The 19,365-nt window shown below is 38.1% G+C and overlaps 1 protein-coding gene across 3 annotated transcripts in view; it reads left to right on the top strand.

Moving 5' to 3' along the window:
- ADGRV1 (adhesion G protein-coupled receptor V1) overlaps positions 1-19,365 on the top strand; it is a 447,886-nt gene that overhangs the window by 98,410 nt on the left and 330,111 nt on the right. For all 3 annotated transcript variants that reach the window (XM_050943853.1, XM_050943852.1, XM_050943851.1), the window contains 7 exons: positions 4,350-4,480; positions 4,764-4,863; positions 5,751-5,930; positions 8,920-9,083; positions 9,818-9,911; positions 13,891-13,969; positions 16,533-16,671. In XM_050943853.1, the coding sequence (XP_050799810.1) occupies positions 4,350-4,480; positions 4,764-4,863; positions 5,751-5,930; positions 8,920-9,083; positions 9,818-9,911; positions 13,891-13,969; positions 16,533-16,671 (887 nt within the window). The remainder of the gene's footprint in view (positions 1-4,349; positions 4,481-4,763; positions 4,864-5,750; positions 5,931-8,919; positions 9,084-9,817; positions 9,912-13,890; positions 13,970-16,532; positions 16,672-19,365) is intronic.

Genomic DNA, 19,365 nt, shown 5'->3' on the forward strand with positions numbered 1-19,365 from the left:
TATTGTTTGTTCATTTAATTGTGTTGGTAAAAGTAATCAGAGAACCATTGGGTATATGCAGACAAAAGACTATCTAGCTACCCTTCATGTGTTCCATTGTAGTTTAGATGTCTTTCAGATATAAGGCTCAGAATACCCATTGACTAGATAGAGAGAGATTGGATTCAAAACATGCTATATAACTTCAGCAGTGCTTCCCATTTGCTTTCTGAAGCTCACACCTTGTCACTTGTCACCTAGTAGCCCCTTTTTAACTTTTCCCGTTATTTATTTAGTGCCAAATTCTGCACCTTGATACAATAGGTACCTATGCAAATCTAGCAGTGATCTTATGTATAACTTCGTATAAAATAGTATAGAATCTGTTAAGGATTCTCACCTGCTTTAAATATTCTGAAAGACACTACTAAAAAGATATTGGAACCTTGTTAAGGGTTAGCACATCTTTCCTCTTTTTTTCACTCCCTCATTGCCCTGCTAGTGGGTGAATTACCACTTGTGTTTTTGATTGTAGCCGCCAATTTGGGGTATATTAGTCCTTTCTTGTCTTTGTCAGGCTTAAAATAGTGTCATGTGGACATTCAGGAAGAACTATAGGAGTTTGAATTGGACAAAATGTTTTTCTACTTGTGCCTTAAAAGGACACATTGCACGTTTGGTCTAAAGGTTTGCTGTATTTTCAGATGATGATGATTGCCTTGGTTTGTCTTTTGCTTGAATCTAAAAGAGCTACTGCATTATATTCCTCTAAAATTTGATGAGCAGTCTGTCAAGACAAACTAAACAAAACATTCATTTCCCAGATTGTGTATATTGTACTTTTTTGTTGAAAAAAAATTCTCAATTGATCTTTGTAAACCAACTACATTAATTGCTGTACATGAAAGGACATTATAATTCTTTTTGAAAATTTTTATGTAGGTGGTTTTTGTTGATTCTGTGCTGGTGTGTGCCTCAGTTTTCATCTTTATTCCTCTGCATTAATGGTTCTGATCAGCATGTCAAACCAGCTGTAATATGACAAGCTAAGAAGAACCATCAATGAGCACAAGGAATTAACAGAAACTGTCTTGGTACCAGAGATTATGGTGACCCTCATGAGTCTTTTCAACTGGTTAAAGTTAATTTACAAAACAATACCAAAACTGGTACTTTGGAACTGAAATGCTTTGTTATTATATTTGGAAATCCACTAAGCATTGATTCTCCAGCTACTAAAGAACAAGAATGCATTGGCTTGCAGCAAGAAAAAATAATCCTATAGAATCTCTTGGTTAAAAAGAGTGAACTAGGTCTTCATGGGGCATATGTAGAGCTTGATGTTGTCTTTTAAATACGTTTTTTCTTGTGCTGAAACAATGACTATTGATACCAGACAATACAACTCCAAATGCCATGTTACGTAATATTTACTGTATTACTAAATAGTTTCACTATTCATCAGTTTAAAAAAAATATTTTCAAGATAAAAATATTGTACATCTCACACATTTTTAGGCAGGTATTCACTATCCCTAAGCCACATACAAATCACAATGTATACATCTTCAGACTTGGGTAAGACACTAAAAATTAAAATAGGGAAAAAAAAGTGAAATTGACCTAATGAAACATTTTCTGTCTCCAGAGATCCTTTTATATTTGTTCCAGTCTACTGAAGGCAGAAATTGTATTCCTAATGCTCACTTTTACCTGAGTTCTTTCTGTATATGACAGCCAAAAATAGTAGTAATACTGGTCACTAATGGACTACTCAGAATCAGTAAAAGTGTTCACTTAGATTTGAATTTTTAATCCAATTAATTTTTGATTAATGAGTGCTCAAGATGAGTGCACACTGTAACAGATTCCCACATCATAATTCATTTTGTTGTGAACAATGAAAAATCATTGTATTGTATTATATGATTTTGAAATACGCTGTGTCTTATTTGTGCATTTTGCAATGTGGTACTAAAATAACTAGTGTGATATACTAAGTATTGATTTTGTTTTGAAATGGATTTGAAAAATTCTCAAATAGGATAGAATGTGTTTCAGTGCAGTGTTAAACAATATGATGATGTTCCTCTTTGGAAACTATAGATCTGTTGTATATACTCAAGTTCACTGCTCTTCAGGAACACAATCATAATGATGTCACATTCAATAGATTTTGAACTTTCTTTTCTATCAGAAACAGCAATGGAGCAACGTAAAGTGTGGTGTGAACATCAGCACAATTCCAGGAGTTAACTTCAAATATTTGAAATGCTGATGCCTAAATACATATACTATTCTACTTTATTGTAAATGGGCTTAATTTTATGTTTGTATATTTTACATATTTTCTTAAAATTATTTATAGTGCTTCTTTAAAAATTATTTCTATTGTGATCTCCTAAAATTACCAGTAATAACTAATTTCCATCTCATTTCAGTGATGGACAAATATGGGATAACAGTGGTTCTTCAACAGAGCAGAAAATACCTAGAATAATTTTATGATGTCCTTCCTGTCAATTTTAGCAGCATACTACTACTTACTAGTATCCTGTCACAAGGCTACTCTAAATTACACAGGACTGGACCGCCCCCCCTCTAACCTCCTACACCCTATGATCATGAGGAGCCAATGTGGTGTAAAGCCATTTTAGCCACGTACCTTTCCTTCCCTTTCTTAGCTGCACCAGGCTGAGCTCAGGTGCATCTTTGGATCTGGCTCAGATCTCACACACTATAATCCAGGAAGAGTTCTGTTAAAAACCAATGGAGTCACATTGGTGTCATACCATGATACAGACCCAACTAGTCAAATCATATGCCCGTTTTATGCAATAGTAAGAGATACAAGGCCTAGCTGGCCACATAAACTGGTTTTGCACTGGACTATTAGTCAGAGAAAAGTAATTGCAGGGTAAAAAAGGAAAGGAGGAGAATCTTGCCTCTTCTGTGAGTGGTAGTTTCATATAGATATAGAGGCACCTGGTCCTTTCTCAGCCAGCCTTACCTTCTCCCTTCTTTTGCCCTCCATCTGGGTTTGTTCAGAGGCAACTTGAATCCTGTAGTTCCGTGGGTTTGATTATGCCCAGGATTAGCAGCAGTGAGAAAAATTCTAAATCGTTTCTTTGAATATCTCTAATACAAACTGGTCAGAAAGTCGTTTTCTGGCAGTAGAAATATTGAACCCTAAAATATGGTCTAAGGAGAAAAAATATAATCTTAGCTGCATGCATTTTCTTATATCTCAGTGAATAAGAATGATGCAGCATAAAACCTTCAGACAGCTAAGAGATGTGTTGTATTAATATACCCAGATATCTTCATACTGTAGGTTTCTGCACATTTTCCTGTCTTTCAGAAGCCAATGCAATACTGTATGTACTGGCAAGCTTAAACACTGTGCACCTGAAAAATACTGTTGAAATACATATGCAGTATGCTTATGTTTTAGAAATAAACATCTGTCATATAATGTGTATGTATACATATATATGTTCACACCCCAACTATACATGCTAATATATATCTTAAGTTGATACAATATATAAAGCCTCAAGCCATCTTTTTATATTTATGAGCTTATTTTTATCTTTTTGTTTTTTATACATTTTGCGATGATTGCTATACTGTTCATTAGTTTTTTATTACATTGTCCATTAGACTGAATGCTAGAAATACGAAAAATATAATTATTGTATATTTTATAAATTAACATTGACAGCACTTCGCTCGATTGATTTAGTTAGTATGTCTTGGGAAATCATAGGAAGCTATTAACGTTTTGTGAAAAATTTCTTTTGTATTTTTAAAAATCTATAACTGATGCTATTATGTAAGTTAAAACTCACATAACTGGAATTTACAGGTAATTGCAAGCATTCTTGTGCATGCATTGTGGAAAATTACATTACAGTGCATATTAGCAACATGTATATTTCTTGCCAGTGAACTGCTATAGGAATTTACTTGTGTCATAGCTAGTACATACAGCATTTATTATCTTGCATAGTCTATGGATTGCCATTGTTCTGGTGTTTGTGCATGTTCTGATGGGTATTCATTTTTGTCTTTATACTGTAGTTGCTTTATAGCATGCATTTGATAGCTCTTTCCATTACATTTTTCAAAACTGAACTAAAAATAGAACTGAAAGGTTTAGAATTTGAATTTCCCCTTCTTCTTTTCTGTTAAAAGCAAACGTGTATTACCTAGTAGGACTCACTGTAAAGTATCAGTGGGTATTTGAATTTCTTGGTTTTTGAAAAGTTACCATGATTATGGAATGCATGCTTCTGATTCTTATATGACTGATACTCAGCAAGGCAGTTTCCCTACAGCAAACATTTTATTATGTTCTTTATTCCTAGGGGAACAATTGCAGTTCCACGTCCTAAGAACTGCTCCTGGACTGGGAAATGTTACTGTTAATTGGAAAATTGTTGGGCGTCGTCTAGATCAAACCTTTGAAAACTATTCTGGAGTACTTTTCTTTCCCCAGGTAACCCCATACAGAGTAACTGTATTCAGCAGCAAAAGCTAGAGATAATATTGAAATTAATGCTGAAGTGGAAAGGGGTGAACACCTTTCCAAATAGAATTGTTTCCTGGCCTATTTGATTGTTGTAGCTCTCTATCTTAGAGGTCCGAATTGTAGGGAGCTTTTAATTTTTGATATTTTAAATTTAAAACTTCTTGGAAGGAATCATTCAAAATCTGTGACAGATAGTGCCCTGGGTTTTGTACAGTGATAACTAATCTATTTTGCCACTTAAAATGAACAGGAATCATTGAATCTAACGTTCTGTGTTCATCTGCTGGATGACCATATTCCTGAAGAAAAGGAAGAATACCAAGTAGTCCTATATGACATCAGAACTCAAGGTAAAGCAAAAGTGTAGCATGGTGAATCTCAAAGGGGAAAAGGATGTAATCTGCATGATTGTTTTAATTACTTTTGTGAATTTTTAAAGCCATGTACTTTATTTCTTAAGTTGTGAACATTTGTTTCCGTGTACTGAAGTTAGGTGGTCCTTCTTTATGTGCATACTGGCTCTAAAGTGTTCTGACTGGTATGTTTTGATTGGTTTTACAGTGGGCTCAACTCTGCCCAGCAAATTCTGTGGGAGCTGCACTCCTGTAAACAGGAGCAGAATTGGATCCATTAATGCCTTTTGGTTATAGTTGCTATGAAATAAGCCAATATTTATATCTGTTCAGACAACTCTTCTTGTACTGTCACAAGGAGACTTCCCCATTGACTGTTGATTTCTGCATACAAGGAGAGCAGTAGATGCTATTCCTGCCATTCTGATTATGCTGTGGGAGAAGCATCTAGATCTGCATTTTCTCTGCACGTAGTCACTATTAAACAAACATCCATTACTAAAGCTGAGCTAGATTTGCACAGGAGTTCTTGCTTCAAGGTGCCACAACCAGACTGGCAAAATCAAACCTTACCCTGTAATTACCCATCATATGAATGTCCATTGGATGATATTCTGTCTTCTCATTTGATATTATCCTTTCATTAGATATAGCTTTATTGTATTGTATTGTGCTATATTTGTTGTAGAACATGTATGGATCTGCACTGGCCATAGAAACGCAACAGATGCTGTCATGTTCTCTCTGATTCGTTGTACTGGGAATATGATTGACTGCATGGCATGTTGCAGGAAATAGTAATACAAACTGCCATTGCTAATATTAAAAAAAATAACTTCAGCTCCTTAACATTATGTGTAGTTGCTCCATTGACTGTTTTACAGGTGTTTCGCCAATGGGTGCTGCTGTCTTGGATAGCCAACGTTATGAAGCTGTTTTGACAATAGAGGCCAGTGATGAACCACATGGAGTTTTGAACTTTGCTTCTTCATCCAGGATGGTTTTGATCCAAGAGGCAAACAAAACTATTCAACTTTTCATCAGCAGAGAATTTGGGTCTTTAGGTTTGTGTAATTTCTCTAGATACAGATGTTTTGTGTGTCTTCTGCAACACATTCTTGTTTGGACAGAAAAGGTCAATGGGAGTCAGATTAATCAAATGTTCATCTCTATGTCTGCTCTCTTACTTTCAGAATCTTACTAGAAAAATGTAGTTACAGCGAAAGGTTAGAGAGGACAGTAACCAAATATTCTTGCTTTCAATTTTAGTCAGTCCCCTCCAGAAACTTACCCAAATCTCGTCACCTCTAACTGCCTGCAGCGAAGGACTTCTCCCTGCGTAACAGTGCTTTGTCGTGATCCACCAGTCCTTGCAAAAACCACACAAGTGGCGGGGAGAATGGGCCTTTAAACCTAGGTCTTCATGAAACTGCTATTTTTACTGTCATTCCTGCCTCCTGCCCCTTTTTGAAGAACCTTACTGCCCAGTATGGTGGTGTGTTTGTCCTTCAAGAGATATTTCCTAAAGCTGTTTGGGTGTTTATGAGAGATACTTGTGTCCCTGTGGCTTTATTATTATTATTATTATTATTTTATTTTTACATAATAATCAGCTGTATTGTGGTAGAACAGATTGGGGCCCCATAGTGCCAATCACTATACAAATATACAATTAGGCTTGGCAGAATTCAGTTTTTTAAAATAATTTCAGTGGATAATATCAGTGTTTATTTTAAGTGGTTTTTAATATTTATTGATTTAAAATTTCACAATGGCAAGAAATTGTAACAGGGTCAGGCAGTGGGATGGTTATACAATAATTATTTAATGACAGTAGATGTTGAGATTCAAAAAGTTAGTTTTATAACTGTTAAAACATAAATTGTCAGCATCACATGTCAAAATATACAACATAAATAGCCCTAAATAAGTCTCTGATAAGTTCCTAGAAAGCATTTTTTTTACTTCTCTGTAAATTTTTATTATTATAGGTGAAAATATTTTTTGTCAGTTTGTGTGTGTATGAGCAACTCAATGTTTACCAACATTTACTGATAAATATCTAATCCTTCCAAGCCTATATTTAGTAAATTACTGTTCCTGCCCCAGAGAGTTAATTCTCTAAAGGAGAAGTCATAACATTTGGATAGGATGAACAACAAGGCAGGGTTTGGAGAGATGAGGTAGGAGAGGCAGGGTAAAATAAATGTGGGTGCAATTTTTAGCTAGTCAGAAGTAGTAATTACAATTCACCACCTGCTTAACCATTATGCTATGACACAGCATAGAGAGCAACCGATGTGAAAAATAATTATTTCTTATACACTAGGACAAAATCTCCCTCTTTCTGAGCAGTTGCAGGTATCACCTCTATAATATTCCCAACTCCTTCTAGCACAAGAAGTGAAGGACTGAGCCAGAGTCAAATTTCCTTAAATTCATTTAGGTTTCCATCATTTTTTTGTTTTCTCATCAAACATAAAATATTATTAGGGATTATGAATAGTTTTCAAATGATTATTCCTTGATGAATGCAGCTACTTTTCATTTCTCTTTTAGAAGAGGTCCATTTAGGTAAATCTTTGGTTGCTCAGATATTTTTTGCAGTGGTATATTATAAATTAGATTGTAACCAGGTGACAGATGGTCATCACACAAATAGCCATTCAGTCCCACCATTTTCAAATCTCAGGAAATTGGTGGTTTTCTGTTCTACTGGACTAGCTAGTCTGTCACTTAGTATTGATCATAAGTGGTGATACTGCATTTCTGACACTTGTCTTCTGATGGATGCAATTTGCAGCACTGTGTTTCAGAATGAATCAAACCTTGTTTGTTGCCTTGTATTATCTGAGGGGAAGGAAGGGGGAACAACTAGGAAAAGAAATAAGAATTGAATAAAAACTGAACAAAAAAGGGATTAAAAGTTGAAAAAAGGGGAAAAGAATGGAGATATAAAAGAAAAGGGGACAGAGAGTGGCAAGAATAAAGTAGAGAGATTGGCTGGGATTTTAAAAAACTCACTTTCAATGGTAGTTGGGTACCTAACTCCCTTAAGCCCCTTTGAAAGGCCTCTATTCTAGAACATGGCATAAGGAATAGAAGGTGTGGGTAGGAAGATGTATGGTTAGAGGGCTGTGCTCATCCACCATTCTAGTGCAAGAGAAGCTGAAACAGAACATTTTGGAAAAAAGAACGAGGAGTAATTGTAGCACCTTAGAGACTAACAAATTTACCTGGGCATAACCTTTCAAGGGCAAAAACCCATTTCATCAGATGCATGCAGTGGAAAATACAGTAGGAAGATATATCTAGATATAGATATAGATATAGATATATATAAAATACAAAGAAGATGAAAAAATGGGTGTTGCCATACCAACTCTAAGGAGACTAATCAATTAAAGTGGGATATTGTCAGTAGAAGAAAACAAACATTTGTAGTGGTAATCAGGATGGCCCATTTCAAACAAGAAGGCGTGAGTAACAGTAGGGGAAAATTAGCATGGGGAAATAGTTTTTTCTTTGTGTATGTATCCATTTAGTTTTTACTGTGTCAAACCCTAAACTTCTTAATTAGATTGTACTCCCCTTTTTGCTAGGAGGAGGGAAAGAAAAATCTCAGCAAAAATACTCTCAAACTCACATTTTCTCCTGTTTGCAAATCACTTTTAAATTAGTAAAGTGTTTAAAAGACAAGGTCTTGAAGCCTTTTTACCTTTGGAAGAGAGAAGAAAGACGATCTTGAGGTTAAGACACTGGACTGGGACTCGAGATGTGGATTTTAATTCTGGATTAGATTACAGACTTCCTGGGTGACCTGTTACAAGTCACTAAGAGCCTGATTCAAAGCACACTGAAGCCAATGAAGTGATTCCCATTGTCTTCAATGGGCTTTGGATCAGGTCCTTAATCTGCCTGATGGAGTTGCCCATCTGTAAAATGAGAATAATGCTCCCCTCTCCTGCACTGTGTCAGTTTTGTCTATTTGGATTGTAGTTAAATAGGAATTAAAATATAAGAACTTTTTTTGTTTTGTTCCACATTTACTAGGTGTTATCAATGTTACATATGCAACAGTGCCAGGATTGCTCAGAGTAAGGAATCAGACAGAAGGGACCTTGGCTGAACCAGGAGTTGATTACATACCTGTGTCTGGTTGGCTGCTTTTAGGGGAAGGAGAAACATCAGCTTCTATAAATGTTACTATTCTAGAGGTAAATCTTAGTCCTTGTCATCAATACATGATAGGGTGACCAGATGTCCCAATGTTATAGGGACGGTCCCAATATTTGGGGCTTTTTCTTATATAGGCTCCTATTACCTTACACCCTCCCCTCCCTGTCCCAATTTTTCGTACTTGCTATCTGATCAGCCTAATACACAATTGTCTTTGACTTCAGTGGGTGCACAATCAGGGTCTTAAATCCCGCAACTTGTCTGTCATTTCATGCTGTATACTGTTTCACTGCTGCTCAGAAGAAATAATGCAAGGATCTTTTTGCCCTAATCTTAAATGTGGAAACACAGAGAGTGGCTGCAACTAAACATGCATGAATGAAATCAAACTCTCATTAAGCTTCAATTTCTACCTAGAATTCAGAATCTTCTTCATTGCCTCCAGACTTATATGGACTGATTGCTACATACTTTTCTTTTTCAGTGGGTACTTCTAGTTCTTTTTAAATTCACAATTAAATTTGTGTTCAGGAATATGTTCAATTTTTTTTGTCACAGTAGTGTCTTTTTAAAAAATATGATACTTTATTTCAAACATATTACATGAGGATCAATTTCAGACCTAATAATTGTATTTTAAGAGGATAGGAACAAATGAATAAAGTCTAATATAATTTAAAATCTTTGGGGCATAAGGATAAGTGGTGTTTTTTGGTTGACTCACATCTTACAGGACCATAAAAGGAGAATTTACTGTGCTTTTGTTCTGCAGGATGATATACCAGAAGTGCAAGAATTCTTCCTGGTTAATTTAACATCAGTTGAACTCACCATGAATCCTTTGATGTCATTCCCTCCCAGACTGGGTATCTGTATCAGTACCATATTTATTTCACAGTTTATATGAATTGTATATATGTAATAACGCATTGTATTTATCTTTATTAAAGTAGTATATTGATTTAAGGCACGGTCAAGGCAAAAATAACTGAAAAGGTGGCTTATGCAATCATAAGGCTTACTTTTCTTGGGATTTGGACAAATGGTGGGGTGGTTTTATGGGATGTATATTATCAATTAATCTCATTAAAAAAAGTTGTCATTTAGTAAAATGTGTCTCATGAGGAAAAGTTAACTTACATGTTGAAATTTGATTCTTGTATTCTAATATGAAAATAGTTTGGACAGTGAGCAAACTTACTGATGTACATTTCACCACTGAATAGTTATTGCTGGACTAATTCAAATGTCTTTGAGTGTCTAATGCAGCATGGTGCCTGTGATGCATTGCACAAGTCAACAGGTGGGATCATTCAAACAGAAGCTGGTGAACAGGGAATATTTCTCAAAAAGTAGCAAGGCCTATTAACAGAATCCCATCAGAGAAAATGTTAGGGCTGTGATGTGCCTTTTAGGCAAAGCAGAAGTTCCAGTAAACATTCTACACCAGACAGCCATTGTGCCTCTAGGATCTTAAGAGGTTGCAAGGGGATCATGGCCATTCATATACAAGGTGCAGTGTGCTCTGCTGACCTCTGCAGATCGGAACGGGGCAGGAGGGCCAGGGGACCTTTGAAAGATAACTCCCATATTAGCACAAACATTACACACTCCTTGCATTCCATGAGCACAAGGATTACCATTGTGTCTGGTCCGTATCCAAAGAGTATTAAAGGGTAGGCTCCTTATGCCTCCTCCAGAGTTCTGTTCTTGCCCTGGTTACTGTTTGTTTAGTGTATAAACATATGTTCCAAAATAATACTTTGTGTAACTGGTCAGTGAGATGACAGACTTCATAAGGTCTCTTTTTGTTACTGTTTTTGTTACATTTGGTTTTGAGGATAAACTTCAATGAATTTCTTAATCTTTTAATGATCTTCATTTATCCTCTTGCTTGGTTAGAGTCCTGGTCCAATGACAAAATTCCCATTGTTTTCAAAGAGAGCTGGATCAGATCCCTAATGTTACAGAAATGTGTTTATTATGTGCTTCTAATAGTTTCTCTTTGACCTCTTTTCGCTTTTCTTTGCATGCATGTAGAAATGACTGAGTTGATTCATTACAGACTGAAAGGTAAACACAACATCCAGTGCTGATTTGTGCAGGTTGAGCTGTGATTAGTTCACTGATTCAAACCATAAATACTTACTGCACATTCAAAGAGTAACACATGGGTGACACAAATTATCTTCCAGAACTAAATTCGATGACAGGCTATTTATTTAGTCTTACCCTGCATTATTAGCGGTACTTGAGCACCTTCTTGACTTACAGTAACTTAGCCCTGATATAGGGGCAAACTTAGGACAAATATTGGACAGGCTTGCAGATGCACACATTATATATAGGGATAAGTTTTAACCCATGATTTTCCTTGATAACCCTGAATTCTAGATACTAAATATTATTGTAGAATCTTGCTAGTCTACATTTCCCTATCCATACACTTTATAATTTGCACAAAATTATCAGTTTCCTCATTTCCCAGCAAAGATTTAATAGAGAAGTCAATATTATAAAATCTCATATTACTTAGACTTCATTATGATGTAAATAAATTGAAGTACTATTTAGATGTAAAAATAAGTGATTAAAGAACATTTTGAGATGCATCATTCTCACTTTATTGTTCACTTGCTAAATTTCACAATTTAGGAAGTCAAAAAGGGTCAGTGCTAGGAATAGGCTTGAATCCTGGCCCGATTGAAGTGAGTGGCAAAACCCCATTGATGTCAACGGAACCAGGATTCACCCACAAAATATTATATTATAGGCAGTGAAGGAGGAAAGTTGCACAACATTTTTCATTAGCTTCATTTGCTTGTAACTTTGCCAGACTTCAAGCATTGGTGTTAAAATGCCCCATGTTGGATGTCTGACTCAGACTGTATCTTTCTGTTTCAGCAAAAGTTATTCAACCTTTTCTGAGAATGAAGTTGGGAAAAATTCATTGTTTCTACTCTTTTAAACGTCTGACCTTTTTTAGAGAAGCTCTAGTGCCTCCATTCTGTGAAATAGGGACTTGAAATTGCATAGGGGTGTCACCCAGGTGTCAGGAATGTTTGTTTTGCTGTTCTTTTTAAAATCCACCAAAATTTTGCCAAGTGATAACACTTAGAAAATTCTCAGTTCCCACATGCTTAGTAGATGCTTGTTAGAGCACAGCAGCTAAATTCTCCAAAGATTCCAGCTTCACTCTTCTCCATCTTGGGGCTTCAGAGTTGAGCAGGAGTTTACCTATGATTACTCCACCTGGCTACAGGGAGCGGTTGTGGAGACTGCCTCACCTATGCTCTCAGTGCTCCCACTTCTGATACTCAGGCAGCATAGAAGAAAAGGAGGAAAGAGCCTCATTCAAATGCAGAGGGATGAGGACTGAGGAGTAGGAACAGATGTAGAGATGGAGAATGAGGACCAGGAACCCGGAGTGGGAAAAAATGGGGCAAGAGCTGAGGGGGGGTAGGAACAAAGGTGGGAGAGGGGGAAGAGCCGGGAAGATGAGAAGGGACATGAGAAAAGGCAGGAGCTGGGTGGAGAGGACAAGGGAAAGAGTTGGTAAGGGGAGTTAAGTTGGAGAGCATAGGCGATAGGAACAGAAGGGAACAAGGAGAGGCAGGGAGCATAGGGGCAGAAAGTTCTGCAGCCCCCACTGCACATGTTCCTACAGAACCTGCAGTTAAACCCATTATTCCTCACCCTCAACAATCTTTTCCTGTCTAGCAAATAACTGTGAACACCACTGATAATGTGTCCCTACCCTCTCTAGTGGCAGGTCTAGGGTAACAGTTATCTACTACTAGCAGTTACTCAGTTAGCTCAAGTGATAGAGGTCTGTGCCATGGACCTAAAGATCACAACCCTACTGATGAACCATATAAAGAGTAAATATGGTTCCATAGGATGAAATTTTAGTTTTTTCCAATTTTTTTTCATTATTATAAAACTTAGGAAATTATATAAACCAAAATATTTTAAAAATTAAGGTTTCAAAAAGAAGTGCTTACATTAGGAAATGCCTGAATTAAGGTTGCCCGTGCAGTGCTGTGCTCTGAATAAGTAAAGTGCTACATTCTTTGAAAACTCAAACCTAGGCATCTCATATTAGGTATCCAAAATTAATGGACACATTGGATATTAATTTCTGTATGCATCAGTTCCATGTATGTAAAGTGACTATAATAATCTTCCTCATGTCACAGGGGTATCATGAAGATAGTATTAATGTTTGTGGAGCATGAAGTGTAAGAGTGATGAGCACCAGAGAAATGCCCATAAGAAAATTAATAATTCTGAACTCAGAATGGGATTTAAGTAGTGTACAGTAAATAAGGAATGGGACCACACATTGAATGATGAGGATAAAAGAAAATTTTCAATAACAGTTTATTCGGGATTACCATTCATCTTGTGCACTAAGTGAAGGAAAGGTCTATGGAGAAACTCGCATGTGATCATAATGCATGTGCACCAAGAGGACATATTAGGGGCAACATTAATTCTGGTATTTCCTAACTTTTCAATGCTGGGCTTTGCAACCTTAATATTCTTGTAATGTTGCTTTTTTATTTGTTTGTAATGTGTATACCTGTGGTAAGACAGAGATGTCTATTTATATGTCAGTATTTGTGTGGAAGATAGTTCTTCATTTCATTCAGTGGGGACAAGGTTTTCTCTGTGCATTACCAGTTAACCTGCGCATTCTTTTCCTCTCTCTTTCTTTCCCACTTGCGTAAAGCTTATTGGAGTTTGTGTAATAGATTTTTTACCAAGCCCTAAAAACAGAATATAAATAGGTTTTCTTCTTTCTTTTGATATTTTTTTTAATCCTTTGTATATTGTCTTTAGATGCAGAAGGCTTGGGTGCTCAGATTATTATTGATGCCAATGATGGAGTGAGAGGAGTAATTGAATGGCAGAATACCAAGTAAGTCTCATCTTCCATGAAGAATCTAGTCTGTGATTAGTTGCTTGAGTGCCTATTCATTCTCCCTTGGAAATCAGTGGCAAAACTCCCAGTGATTTCAGTGGAAGCAAGATCAAACCTTTGGTGTGGCAAAACAGCATTAAAGTCATCTGAATTGGCAAGTGAAGAATTTCTCTTACATTGGGGAATCATCAGGTAGTTTGGGGCTTGTGCAGCAGTTCATTCCTTTGCTATCCCTAGTTTTGGCCTTAGCTGCTCTGGTTTACACCGTGGATGAGTTGTGTGATCAGGTGGCCCCAGGAATGAGGAGAGGGACATAAATGTAGTTCAAGCCAATTTCCCTTTCCCCATCACACTGAATTTCACTCAACATACCTCAGATTTAGCTCAAGATTTTGTGGGGGATGTATGTGTATTTTTGTATGTATATAATGTATATAGTCTTCTGCTGTAAAGATGAAATTCAGCCCATTGTGGAGGTCTCTCTCTCTCTCATTCTGAGTGTGTGTGTGTGTGTGTGTGTGTGTGTGTGTGTATACAATACTCACCTGGAGAATTGAGGAAACAGATTGACAGAGCGAGACGGGTACCCGGAAGTTACCTACTACAGGACAGGCCCAACATGGAAAATAACAGAACACCGCTGGCTATCACATACAGCCCCCAGCTAAAACCTCTCCAGCACATCATCAACTATCTGCAACTATCCTGGAAAATGATCCCTCACTTTCACAGACCTTGAGAGACAGGCCAGTCCTCATGTACAGACAGCCCCCAACCTGAAGCAAATACTCACTAGCAACTACACACCACACCACACCTCTCCCTCACCAGGATGGCAGCATCAGCCTGGGGCTCCGGGGGCTATTTAAAGGGTCGGAGCTCCCCTCTTCTACTGCTGCGGTGCTTTAAATAGCTGCTGGAGCCCTGGGGAAACAGCGGGGCTCTAGCAGCTATTTAAAGGACCGGGCAGCAGAGGCAGCTGGAGCCCTGACCCTTTAAATAGCCTCCGGAGCCCTCTGCTATCCCAGGGCTCTGGGGGCTATTTAAAGGGCTGGGATTCCAGGTGCAACTGCTGCCCTGGTCCTTTAAATAGCCGCCAGAGCCCTGGGGAAGTGATGGGGCTCCCATGGCTATTAAAGGACCAGGGCGGCAGAGGCAGCTGGAACCCCAGCCCTTTAAATAGCCCCTGGAGCCCCCCACTACCCCTGGGCTCTGGGGACTATTTGAAGGACCTGCGGCTCCCCTGCTTCTACCACCCCGGCCCTTTAAATAGCTGCCAGAGCCCTGGCGAACCAGTGCAAACCGGCTCCAGCTCACCACTGCCCCTACATAGGTGTTCCTTTCACTGTGTACACGTAAGCAAGGACTGTAACATACTCAGTGTAACTGGAGTCAGAGGTCCCATTGCCCTAGAGGGATTGTTACTGACAAGACACCAGTGGAACAGGAAACATAGGGTTAGGCTGGAAACAAATCAGTCACATGGACAGAGCAGTCCACAGGGTTTAATAAAGTTTCACTTGTTCTACTTAAATTGCATTCAGTTTTTTACTTTGTGAATGAAACAAGGACAATGGCCATTTCCTCTCCTACCTCTAATATTCTTCTTTCTGCTGACTCATTCGGATCCAGCATTGAGACTGCATCCATGGGAGGAGGGATTGCAGAAACTTCTGTGTACAAACTGACCTGCCCCTTGTGCAGGGCACTGTGCACAAGACCCTCCACAATGGGCTGAATTCCACCTTTAAAGTAAAAGACAATACTAAAAGTTACATTAGACATACTATTTAAAGAATAAATCAGTCTTTCTCATATGAAAATATACTGAGTCATTTCAAAATGTGATTGTTACTATGACTTTGTATTTTATACCCAAACAACTATGTTAAAAGAATATTCTTAAGGTTGCAAAGTCAAGGACTCAAAGCTTAGAAAATGCCTGTGCCACCTTATTTCACACCTTTGTGTGGAATCATTGTGATATTCTTTAGTTATATGTAAAAAAGCAACAAAGAGTCTTGTGGCACCTTATAGACTAACAGAGCATAAGCTTTCATGGGTGAATATGTCTGACAAAGTGGGTATTCACCCACGAAAGCTTATGCTCTGTTAGTCTATAAGGTGCCACAGGACACTCTGTTGATTTTTACAGATCCAGACTGCCCCTCTGATAGTTTAGTTATATGATTACATACCCTTTGTTTTTTAATATATGGATGGCAGTGGACTTATATGTGTACGTAATTCAGAAACAGGCAAATATTGCTTAGTAGAGGATTGCATTAGCAATTTACCAAGAACCTGAGGTATGTAGCTAATTTAGTCACTGCTCTTTTTCATGTAAAGGTGTTTGCCCCCAGAGATGACAAATCTCATCTCTGCATCTAATGCATACTGAAAACTGAAAAGTTACAATGGGTGGGAAGGTGGCAAGTTGTGATCACGGATTTGAATGACTATGAATTGTGCACTCTATGTTAAATTTGTTGCTCTCTTCTGAACACTGCTGTTGCATACTACCAGTATAAGAGAGAATTCTTCTTGCTTTTTATTTTAGTTTTGAAATAGATGAAATCCATGGGAGTCTGACATTAGTAGCATACCGGAACAGAGGATCTTCTGGCAATGTATCTTTGTTTTTCTATGCCCAGAATCTAGAAGCAAAACTGGGACTGGATTTTAATGTGACGTCAAGGGTAAGAAGCAAACACAAAGTCAATTACTGTTCATTTCTCAAGTCTCAATACTGAAAATGCAATTATTATTCTCAATTGGCGCAGTCATGCAAAGTGCTGAACTAGATATTCATTGAGGAGTCTGGTGGCACTTTAAAGACTAACAAATTTGTTTGGGCATAAGCTTTTGTGAGTAAAAAAAAAAATCACCACTTCTTCAGATGCATGGAGTGAAAATTACAGATACAGGTATAAATACACCAGCACATAAAGAGAAGGGGGTTAACATACAAATGGAGAACCAGTGTTGACGGGCCAATTCAGTCAGGGTGGATCTGGTCCATTCTCAATAATTGATAAGGAGGTGTCAATACCAAGAGAGGGAAAATTGCTTTTGTAGTGAGCCACCCACTCCCAGTCCCTGTTCAAGCCCAAATTAACGGTGTTAAATTTGCAAATTAATTGTAGCTCTGCAGTTTCTCTTTGAAGTCTGTTTTTGAAGTTTTTTTGTTGAAGGATGACTGCTTTTAAAACTGTTATTGAATGTCCAGGGAGATTGAAGTGTTCTCCTGCTACCTTTTGTATGTAACAGTTTCTGATGTCAGATTTGTTTAAATTTATTCTTTTACGGAGAGACTGTCCGGTTTGGTCAATGTACATGGCAGAGGGGTATTGCTGGCACATGATGGCATTTATCACATTAGTAGTTGTGCAGGTGAATGAGCCCCTGATGGTGTGGCTGATGTGGTTGGGTCCTCTGATGGTGTCGCTAAAGTAGATATGGGGATAGAGTAGGCAATGGGGTTTGTTACAGGGATTGGTTCCTGGGTTAGTGTTTCTGTGGTGTGGTGTGTAGTTGCTAGTGAGTATTTGCTTCAGGTTGGGGGGCTGTCTGTACATGAGGACTGGCCTGTCTCTCAAGGTCTGTGAAAGTGAGGGATCATTTTCCAGGATAGTTGCAGATAGTTGATGATGTGCTGGAGAGGTTTTAGCTGGGGGCTGTATGTGATAGCCAGCGGTGTTCTGTTATTTTCCATGTTGGGCCTGTCCTGTAGTAGGTAACTTCCGGGTACCCGTCTCACTCTGTCAATCTGTTTCCTCAATTCTCCAGGTGGGTATTGTAGTTTTAAGAATGCTTGATAAAGACCTTGTAGGTGTTTGTCTCTGTCTGAGGGATTGGAACAAATGGGGTTGTATTTTACGGCTTGGCTGTAGACAGTGGATCGTGTGATGTGTCCTGGATGGAAGTTGGAGGCATGTAGGTAAGTATAGCGGTCAGTAGGTTTCTGGTATAGAGTGGTGTTTATGTGACCATCCCTTATTTGCACTGTAGTGTCCAGGAAGTGGATCTCTCGTGTGGACTGGTCCAGGCTGAGGTTGATGGTGAGGTGGAAATTGATGAAATCCAGGTGGAATTCTTCAAGGGCCTCCTTCCTGTGGGTCCATATGATGATGATGTCATCAATGTAGCATAAGTAGAGGAGGAGTGCTAGGGGACGAGAGCTGAGGAAGTGTCATTCTAAGTCAGCCATAAAAATGTTGGCATACTGTGGGGCCATGCAGGTACCCATAGCAGTGCCACTGACTTGAAGGTATAAGTTGTCCCCAAATCTGAAATGGTTGTGGGTGAGGACAAAGTCACAAAGCTCAGCCACCAGGTGTGCCGGGCCTCATCAGGGTTACTGTTCCTGACAGCTTGTAGTCCATCCTTGTGTGGAATATTGGTGAAAAGAGTTTCTGCATCTATGGTGGCCAGTATGGGGTTTTCATGAAGATCATCAATGCATTGTAGTTTCCTTAGGAAGTCGGTGGTGTCTCAAAGATAGCTAGGAGTGCTGGTAGCGTAGGGTCTGAAGAGAGAGTCCAAATAGCCAGATAATGTTGCTGGAAGAGTGCCAATGCCTGAGATGATGGGGCGTCCAAGATTTCCAGGTTTATGGATTTTGGGTAGCAGATAGAATACCTCTGGCAATTTTCCCTCTCTTCATATTGACACTTCCTCATCAATTATTGGGAGTGAACTACATCCACCCTGACTGAATTGGCCTTGTCAACACTGGTTCTCCAGTTGTAAGGTAACTCCCTTCTCTTCATGTGCCAGTATATTTATACCTGTATCTGTAATTTTTACTCCATGCATCTGAAGAAGTGGTGTTTTTACCCAGGAAATCTTATGCCCAAATAAATCTGTTAGTTTTTAAGGTGCTACCGGACTCCTCGTTGTTTTTGTGGATACAGACTAACACTGCTGCCCCACTGATACTAGATATTAATCTTAAATAGCATGTTTTCTAATCCAGAAATTATAGGAAAACAGGATTATATTTTTTTATAAATCATCTAAATAATCCAAGTTCTAAAATTTTATGCTTAGATTTTGTATGTAACCTTTGTTCGGAAAAATTATGTCATTCATATTTGGAAGCCATTTTTCTTAAAAGATCCTTTACAACAGGTGCCTTTAAAAAGTTGCTTCAATGAAATGTGCTTATTGGCCCTGATTCTACTGAATGTCCTCAATTCCTGTTTTAGCCACATTACAATAGATGCTCAGAATTTGGTCCTTTGTTTGCATTCTTCCGTTTTTAAGAACTCTGTAGGCTAAAATAGAAAGGAGCAAAAACACTGCCAGCTTAAGTGCAAGAGTGTAATAAGAAAAGCCAAAGAGGAGTTTGAAGAATGGCTAGCCAAAAACTCCAAAGGTAATAACAAAAT

Source organism: Gopherus flavomarginatus, chromosome 3, assembly GCF_025201925.1.
Source record: "Gopherus flavomarginatus isolate rGopFla2 chromosome 3, rGopFla2.mat.asm, whole genome shotgun sequence".
Classification (NCBI taxonomy): domain Eukaryota; kingdom Metazoa; phylum Chordata; order Testudines; family Testudinidae; genus Gopherus; species Gopherus flavomarginatus.